The following is a 10094-nucleotide window of genomic DNA, read 5'->3' on the forward strand; positions in this document are numbered from 1 at the left end:
ACTTTTCTTTATAATGCAATAAAATCTGGCGAGCAGCTATTTAAACGATCAAACACTTCGTTTGTTTATTTGTGGCTTGAAGTTAGGCTCGCAGAAAATGCCGCTCATTAGTTAAATTTAGTAGGAATAACACAACCTGTGACGTAGGCTATAGTATACCCAATTCTCCTCAACAATGACTTTAAAAAAGTTTTGGAAAGAAACATTTGACATTCTTGAAGCTATTCGCATCATTCAAAAGGCGTGGTCAGAAGTCACACAGCGACAGTTGATTTCTGCTTGGCGGAAGCTGTGTCCATCCTTCGTTCAAGGAGACGGAGGTGATCAGGGAGACACCCCTAAAATTATGGATGAAATTTTGACAACTGCTAGAGATCTGGAATTGGAGGTGAACGAGGATGACATAGAAGAGCTCATAATGGGACATGAAGATGAACTGACGACAGAAGAACTCCAAGACATTTTGAATGAAGAACACCAAGAAACACAGCGAAATGTGAAATGTGTTTCCTTCTGAACAGGAGGAAGACGAAAGAGGACCAATGCCGACATCTGCAATTAAAGATCTTTTAAAAAAGTGGTAGGATGTCAGAGCAATGGTCTTAGAATAGCACCCAAACCAAGCTGATGTCAGGTTGTCAGGGTTGGGGATCTTTACAACGACAATGCTATTAATTACTTCCGGAAAATCCTGAAAAAGAGAGAAAAGCAATCGACATTGGACATGTTCTTCAACGCCCCATAAGCAAAAAATGAAAAGGACTGATTAATATGCAAGACTATATGTATGTATTATTTTTTAAAAAACTTGCTATGAAATTATACATTTTTTAAAATTTAATTTTTAGGGTCTCCAGAACGAATTAATCGATTTCACATAGAAGTCTATGGTGAATCAATGATCGGTTAACGAACAATTCGGATAGCGAACATAGCCTTGGAACGGATTAAGTTCGTTAACCGATCACCCACTGTACTTAAATAGAAATCCCAATATGCGTGTAATCTTTCCTGTCACGGTGACTCTTTGTTCTTTTTTATATTGTTTTCTTCTTTAAACTAGGGACGACACATATATTTCAGTTACTTATAAAACAGGCTAATAATAATTTGCTTTTGAAAGACGTTAAAATTGTTTGAAAATTTCGTTAAAACATGTTAAACACGTGTCCAACGTGCAGAAACACATAGTGAAACCAGATTAAACTTGATGGAAAGTTATACTTACAGCTCTCTGAGAGTTGGTAGACTAGACACTGCTTCTGGGAATATCGTTAGCTTGTTCCCATGAATTTCCCTGCAAAGAAATAAGAGTTTGTTTTCATGAATGCAAGGTTAAAACTGGTTTTAAAGTTAGCTTTAATTGATTTTTAAAGTTAATAATTGTACAGTGTAACCAAGTTTTTAAAGTTAATTTGCCGCTTCCGGCGATCAACTGGTCCGCCTTATTAAATAAGGATAATATCAAGTATTTTGAGGTTTAAAATCGTATATTCAAAAATAAAGACAATGTGTAAACATAAAATCAGATTCCGCAAGTGAAAATGAATTTAATTTTTGCCTCTAACATGTCAGATTTTGGACTTTTCAGACTTAACAAAAATGGGTACCCTGGGGAATTTGTTAGTACAACGTATTCTAACGTTTTCAACATAATTTATACTAATTAGCTCAATGGCGCTTTTGAGGGATAATAACACAAATTAGCAACTTTTGCTAAAATCAAATTGTACACTAATTTACTATTATTAATTGCCGTTGTATTAGCAATGCAAACGTTCTATTGCATTTAATTTGTTAAGTTTGTTTTCGCGAAAATAAAATGAACTTTAATTGTTATACATTTTTTTAAGTAGAAAGAGTATGCAAATATAGAACAGTAAATAGAACATTTTAAAGCAATATATAAGTTTAAAAAAAACTATAGTTTAACGACATAGCTGGTGAACTAAAACGCATCATTATCAGGAGCATTCTTAATATTAGGAATTATGAATAGGATTACACTTAATATTTTTTAATATTCTTAAGTTTCTCAAAATTTAGACCCATGATTTGAGATTTTAGTTGTTATATTCTTAAATGTAGGTACTCAAATGTATGTTTAATACATTTTTTTCAAAATTTCGTCCGCTTCCATTTTTTTAAAACTTTTCTTTAATGTTTACTCAATACTTTTGTTGTCACGAAACGCCATTTCGAATCTCTTATAAATCCAGAACAGTTGGTGCCATAATTCTGAAATTTAGACATCGAAGTACAAGAAGCATTTAGTCCCAGATCCAAATAATCGTTTAAAATTTTTTATTAATCCGTAAGGAAAAAGGATTTTTTTTTGCATTAGTTTAGCCTTAGCAATTGTTATAAATGAGCTTGCAGATTCTGTTTAAGGTTTTATTACACATTCCTTTGTGGTTAATTATTTTTTTACTAACTTAGTCATCAACAAAAATGTCACGTGGATTGGTGTTATGTCACGGACGTATATACGCCCATAAGCTCACACCGATAATTTTCGCTGGACGTAAGCTGTCAAAGGGCTAAAAGGAAGATCGACTGTCCACTAAAGTTGGATAGTTTATAAAAAAATGCATAAGACTTGATTATAGCATGAAAGTATATGTTTAATTTGAGCAAATCTGATTATTAATGACTTATTTGTAATTGTCTACAAATTAAATGTTCCATTGTAACTAAGATGGGAATTCATTCGTATTTAATATAAGAAATAAATCTCCAAGAAAAGTCAAAGCATGACTTCGAAGGACAAACTTATCTGAATGCAAAGAAAAAAGTTCGTTGGAATAACGACAAGAGCAAAATCCTCCTTCATTAATATTTATTTATGATGATTAACGACTTTGGAAAGTGTCAGATCACAATTCACACATCGTGGATATGATCGATTTAGTTTTGATTCAAGAGTGCACGCTTGAAGAGGAATAAAAAAGTAAAAGAAGGAAAAACATGTCAAGATTTCAGATGTGAAGTCGCAAGAAACTGTTAAGTTTCAGCAGAATACGAACGCAAATTCTTATTTTTTAAAGTTGAAATAAATGGTGAGAAAACATTGAACAGTATATCATTGCTACGCATTTTATAACTTTTATACTCCCTCAGAATTAAAACTCTAACTTTTGACGATTCTGCAATCCTTGAGCAATATTTCGTTAATTTTGAGAATTATTTCGCCACGAAATTACATGATTTGTGACGAAAACTTTCATATATGTTACGAAAATATTTCCTCAATTGGAACTATGAAGTTTCAGCAGAATACGAACGCAAATTCTTATTTTTTAAAGTTAAAATAAATGGTGAGAAAACATTGAACAGATATCATTGCTACGCATTTTATAACTTTTATACTCCCTCATAATTAAAATTCTAAATTTTGACGATTCTGCAATCTTTGAGCAGTATTTCGTTAATTTTGAGAATTATTTCGCCACGAAATCACGTGATTTGTGACGAAACTCTATCATAGTACATTGTGGAAGATAGTAACTAGAATGACGAAACTATAATTAAGACTAGACAATCGAAAATAAAACCACGAATTATAACAACAGGCTTCAAGGCTGTTAAGGAGTTGATCTCGTACTAGGAAGATCCGGGGTTCAAATCTCTCTTCAGACATAAGTGTAATTTCTCCCTGTTGCGTTGGGCCATCTATGTGTTGCCCAGGTGATTATTAGAAAAGTTAGATACATTAGGCACTACGAAGTTTTTTTTTCTCATTCTCTATTGCTTATTCTCAATTTTAAATCATTAATAGAACTGGTGAATTTGAGTTTTAATTTGAATAAACTAAACGAAATAATAACATTTCGTAATGTTATTATGTTTAGTTTTACAACACTTCATAATTTATTTAAATCCTTAACAACTGGATCATTTGTTGTAATTAGAAACGGAGCTTGCTAGAGCTGATAATACAAGATTTTTCTCAAGAAATAAGCATGGATTATACCATTTGTTATTATTATCAGTTTGAGGTTATGAAACGCCTCACAACTTACTTAAGCGTCCTATTCATTAACAAATTTCGTTGAAGCTGATTAATTTTTATTTTCTAATCTATGAATGAACATAAATTTTCTAACTATTATTAATAGTTTATAACGCTAATTATATATTTAATTATGAGATTAAAAAGGGCCTTTTATTTTCAATATATTGATTTATTAAATTTAAAACAAGTTGATAACACTGGGAAACAGATTTTTTATTGCATTCATACAGATACTTGATCTTGACTTATTCGGGTGTGAGTATTTTAAATATGAAATTAGTTTTGCTTGAAAAGCTAAATTTCTTTTAAAATGACATATTTAGTCTATTTTTGTCGAAATGAACAAGATTTTAAACGTTATTCATTACAAGGGTTTGCGTTAATGTTGCGACAAACATTTAGGGGGTGTTATGGTCGGGGGTCTGTCCAGACATTTTGTGAAAGGTCCGGTTTTTGCAAAATTGTGAAAAAATTGCTCGTAATTTGTGAATATAAAACAAGCGTTAAGTCACATTCTTTTAATCAGGGTCCTGCTTTTATGAATTTGTGCAAATAGGGTCCGGTTATTGCAAAAAACTTTTTCAAGGAGTTTTTAAATCGCAAATAGATACGAGATTACGCTCATCACTGTGAAATTATAGTAAAAAAAAATTAAATTTTCAAAAATAAACAGCAATTGCTGCTTCAAAATTAGAGATGCAACCTATACTGCAGAACCCAGAATATTCATTTCGGACGAATAAAGGAAGAAGCGTCTGCCGGAGACAAAACTTAATTCGTTTACATCTGTCTTTCTTGTTTTCACCCCTGGGAAGGGTTTATTCGATTAACAAAACAATAATAAAGATAAACAAATTTGTGAAGGGTTCGATTAAAAGAAAAATCATTTTGTGAAGGGTCCGTTTTTAAGTTGAAATATTTTGTGAAGGGTCCGTTTTTATGAAAAGATATTTTGTGAAGGGTCCGTTAACGAACCCAAATTTCTTCTAAACAGACCCCTGACTGCATATTATCAGGATAAAAATTGCGTAAGAATGTCGACTTACTGCGCTAGAGGTGCTTCCTTACTATGACTTACTCAGAAGCACATGAAGAAACAGTTTATATTAGGAAAGCGTTCCAAGTAAGCACATGGCATTTCCGAGCAGGGGTTCGTATCCAATTCCAGTCCCTATAATGTGCCTTACCTTCCTTTTAAGTTTGTTAGAACATTTATGTGATTCCTGTTATATATAAAGCTTTTTAACTTTTAAATTTTGACTAAAAAACAGATTAAAAATGTCATTAAAAAACTGTTGCTTGGAGATAGAAAGTGTTTGCAGATTTGAAACCAATACGAAAGTATCCAAGTTTTGTAAAATAATAATAATAATAATAAAAATCTCATGTAACAGAAAACAAAACAAAAAATTGTTCTCCACTTTAATTCAATGAATTTAAGATTTATAAAAGAGTATATCTTTTCTTAAGGAAGATAACTCATAATAGGTGCCTCCTCAAAATTTATTCATACTTAATTGACACGAAGACAGATGATTGGCAAGTGGAGCACACCCATAATCTTCGTGACAAAGAATTATCCAGTGAATGTCTTCTGTCTGATAGAATTCCCTTGTTTCTTTTAATATATTCCATATTCATGATTTGAAAGGATTAACTTCTCGGTATGGAAGAAATCACATACAGTGACTCATTTTGACTGTTACATACGTGAGGAAGAGATAATTCGACCCAGACCGAAATCATATGCCTTAGTTCCAACAGATGAATGTTTTTGATAAACCTCTGTATGTAACTGTCACATTAACTGTCAATCACGTTATCATAAAAATTTTCTAAAAATATTTAATAAGTTCATTTAGAGATACAAAAAAACATTATATGATTTAAGTTATAATTTCTTTCTCCTGTGAGATGGTAAATATAAGCCTGCTTGAATTAATTCCAAATGTCAATCTGTGTAAATAGAGTTAAAACGACGTAAAGAAGTTAAAACAAAACTACAATAAGATGGCTTCGGTAGTATAATAAAGTACCTTCTTCATTGTCAAGCACTACAATAAGTCACCTTCATCGACACTGAAAGTATTATATTAACCACTGAAATGTAATATCTCTGAAATATTGCAGCATTATTGAATCAAAATGATCACATGACTGTTTTATAAATGCGTTTTCACGTTGTTTGTAGCATAAAAAATGAAACTGTTTATTGGCAATTGAAAGGCATGTAACCATTAATATTTCAGTCACAATTTACCTACAATATTTATCTTAATATTAAACGTCATAAAATATAAAATTAAAAGTATATCAGTATGATATTAAATGTAAACAAATAATAAATGTCGAGAACTTTTTTTAAAAGAGCACTGTGGACATTAATGCGTTAAGCAGTTGATTCAGCATTACTTAGCAAAAAATGTATACGCGATAGCCCGAAACGAAGCAATGTATATAGATAAAAAGCCCAAAAGGGACTGATTAAAAAAAAAAGGAAAAAAAAAACATGAGATAGTTCGATAAGAAGCAATGGATGATAAAAAGCATAACAGAGATAGTGTTTTTTAAGAAATGTACATGTGATGGTCCGAAACAGAGGAATGTATATATATAGATAAAAAGTATAATAGAGATTATTTTTAAAAAAAAATGTACATGCAATAGTCCGAAATGTAGCAATAAAAAAAGATAAGGAACATAATAGATATTAGTAATACATATATTTTTGAAAATATTATTTAATTCTTTGAAATATTTCGCTGTAATAGACGAGCATTAAATAATAGTTTTCACGCAATAATCACAGTAAAATTTTAAAAAAAATCGATAATTTTCAAATTGAATGTAATAATTTCAAAATGCTCATTTTGACTTAGCATATGATTTGAAACAATTTTTATTATTAATGCTTGTGTGCGTTGATTTATTTAATAAAATAAAAAAATCATATCTAAGCAGTAAACAATATGTTGTTTTTCAAGAATAATATAGAATTATAACATAAAATAGAATAATTTCTATTTTATTCTTTGATTGGTAAGTAAGTTAGCACATGCCAAAATAATATTAAAAAAGTTGCGTGGAATCTTTTTAATTGATAAAATTTTACTAAATGTAATGAAGATAATTTAGTTTTTGAATAATGTATTAAATTAAAAATTAAAATTCTTCTTAGTTTAAATGGTATAAAACTAAGAAGAATTTTAATTTTTGAGATATAAATTAACTTTAATTTTTGAGATTTAAAAAATTTTTAATTTTTGAGATTTAAAAATTTTTAAATTTTTGAGATTTAAAATTTTTTTAATTTTTGAGATTTAAACAATTTTTAATTTCGAGATTTTAAAAGAATTTCATTTGCGACTACATCCCATATTTCAAAGGTAAATAAACGAACATTTTTCTTCAAAAAGTATTGTCAGTGCTTTTAATGTGACGCATGTATAAGTCAGATAGGCTAGGATTAATGGAAAGGGAATCAGCTTACGCATGTGAGGTCTCCCAGTCGTCTTTGATCATCTTTGATAATGAATAGTCCTTTTTGTAAAACTCCGGTCATTCAATATATTTTTTAAAGCCTTAAAGTTAGTGATGCTGCTTGCGTAGCAATACCCTAAACATCAACCATCGGAAAGCAAAGTGTATTGATGGCACAAGACATTTTTTGAAGATCTTGAAGTCAGTGCTGAAGCTTGCTTGTGAACGCGATGACGACAACCATTGGAAAGTTAAATGTAGTGATGGCACTAGGCATTTTTTGAAGGTCTTGAAGTCAGCGCTGAAACTTGCGTGTAAGCGCCCTGACGACAACCATCGTAAAGTTAAGTGCATTGATGGCACTAGGCATTTTTTGAAGGCCTTGATGTCAGTGGTGAAGCAAGCGTGATGGCACTAGGTATTTTTTGAAGGCCTTAAAGTCAGTGTTGAAGCTTGCATGTGAGCGCCCTGACGACAACCATCGTAAAGTTAAGTGTATTGATGGCACTAGGCATTTTTGGAAGGCCTTCAAGTTAGCAATGAAGCTTGCGCTGAAAGACTCTAAATGTCAACCACCGCGTCTACAGAAGGCACAAGGCATTTTTGAAGGCCGTGGAGTCAGTGACGAAGCCTGCGCTGGTAGGTCTTATACGTCAACTACCGACTGAAGTGTGACGCGTGTGACTGAATTCTTGAATATTTTAGTGTTCGCTAAGTTCAATTACGTGGGCATTCTCAAATCACGATTCAAAAATTATTCAGAGCATTGCATTTTAAAAGGGACTTTATTTTCATTCGCAACTGTAGGCTGTAAATGGATACATTTAACATTTATGAATAGTTAAATTAACAGTTAGATATACCATACCATAATTATTAGTTCATTTTGAAAATTTTTTAGATATAATATTTTTATTTAATGAATGCTATACGGGATTATCTTAGTTCGATAAATTATTGTTACGTTCCATGTCGTGAAATTTATTAGTTATTGCAAACTTTTTATTTATTAGATGACACTTATTTTCTTTTACATTATTCTTTTACACGAAAAGCATAACAATAGGTTAAAATTACATCAAACTCTTACAAGAACAAGCTCCAAAAACAAAGTATAAACTTCCTAACAAGGCATAAAAGTATTCTAACAGTTGGAAGCACTCAACTTAGTTCTGCTCATAAGAGAGAAGAAAATTTGGCAGCAGCCCAACAAGTGAGGAATTTTAGAAGATAGAAAAACGCGAAAATCTCTTTTTAAAGTGAAATATTGAAAAAAATGTTAGAAGAGATCCGTGACACTTTAATAGATTGGATAAAGTTTTGAACTAAAACAGTATTCTTTTGTTAGAGGGGGTTTTAGAGCATGTCGAAAGTTTTAACTTGTAAAATAAAAATACAAGTTCTTTTAAAATTTATTGAAAAATAATTTTTTAAAGCAATGAGCAAAAATAAAATAACGAAACGATAAAACAAGAGCGTTTTAAACAAGCTTTTAAATTCTTAATTTACCTTCTTTAACTACACTGTTCAAGTTTTCATTGTAAAATTACGGTAAAATAACCGGCAGCAGCTTCATCAGCTGATTAACAGTAAAGCTCATAGTAAAGAACATTTTGCATCTTTACGGGTTTGAAACTGTTTACAATTAGTATGGTTGAAAAACAATGAACATAAAGCTATACTGTTTTTGAACCATTTATAGATAGCATGGTTTTCAAAACAGTAAAAAAGAAATGAAATTAGACATTGGAGCTAGGCTTTTCGTTAGGTAACAAAAAATTGGAGTTAGGTTGTGGTTGAGTTGTGTTTTATCAAATGAATCATTGAATGTGGTTTAAATAGTTTATCTCGTCGTTTCTTTCATCGTAAGAGATGGGAAACACTAGACTTTTTGTGTTAAGGAGCTTTATGGTGCTGCTCTCTATTCATGAATGAGAGCATCGTATTCTGATAGTCCAGGGTCAAAAATTGGGGAGGTTACTCTTCATATGAAAACACAAAATTAGGAGTTTTCAAAGCTTTAAAATATTAACATTTATCCCTATAATTAGTTTTAAGAAAAACGCAGAAGAGACTTTACATGTTAATTTAAAAGTCTCTTTTTTAAAAAAATTTAACTGGAAATATTTTATTTTTTTATTACTAATAAAGTGTAGATAATTTCTTTTGAGGTTTCTTAGCTTCATTATCTTTAAAGTTCCAAGCAGGCCTCTAAACAACACCATGGAGGATAATTTGGTAGTTAATAACTTTAGTATTTTTTTTAATGTTGAATAATAAAAAAAAGGAAAGAATATCTAAAGAATAGTAATAGGATTGGATCTAGAACTATGAAATTTGCAGGTTTCAAAATCTCACTTTTTTCATAGCTTCACATATCTTTTTCACATTAATTCACATATCACATTCACATTTTCACACATCTTTTTCACATTTAATTTCATCTACACCGAAACCTAACACGTGAGGTCGTGCAACTTTTTTTCTTAAGAAGTGGGTTCTGAGCAATTTATTGCTTGGTAGGGCAAAGGTAATCTTTAATGTACAGGGTGAAAAAAAATGCACACGTATATATATATATATTTGCATTTTAAAAGGG

The 10094-nt window shown here is 30.8% G+C and overlaps 1 protein-coding gene across 1 annotated transcript in view; it reads right to left on the reverse strand.

Moving 5' to 3' along the window:
- LOC107438967 (leucine-rich repeat-containing G-protein coupled receptor 5) overlaps positions 1–10094 on the reverse strand; it is a 186707-nt gene that overhangs the window by 37342 nt on the left and 139271 nt on the right. The window contains exon 8 of the mRNA XM_016051395.3: positions 1229–1297. Coding sequence (XP_015906881.1) covers positions 1229–1297 — 69 coding nt within the window. The remainder of the gene's footprint in view (positions 1–1228; positions 1298–10094) is intronic.

This window comes from Parasteatoda tepidariorum, chromosome 6, assembly GCF_043381705.1.
Source record: "Parasteatoda tepidariorum isolate YZ-2023 chromosome 6, CAS_Ptep_4.0, whole genome shotgun sequence".
In the NCBI taxonomy this organism is placed as follows: domain Eukaryota; kingdom Metazoa; phylum Arthropoda; class Arachnida; order Araneae; family Theridiidae; genus Parasteatoda; species Parasteatoda tepidariorum.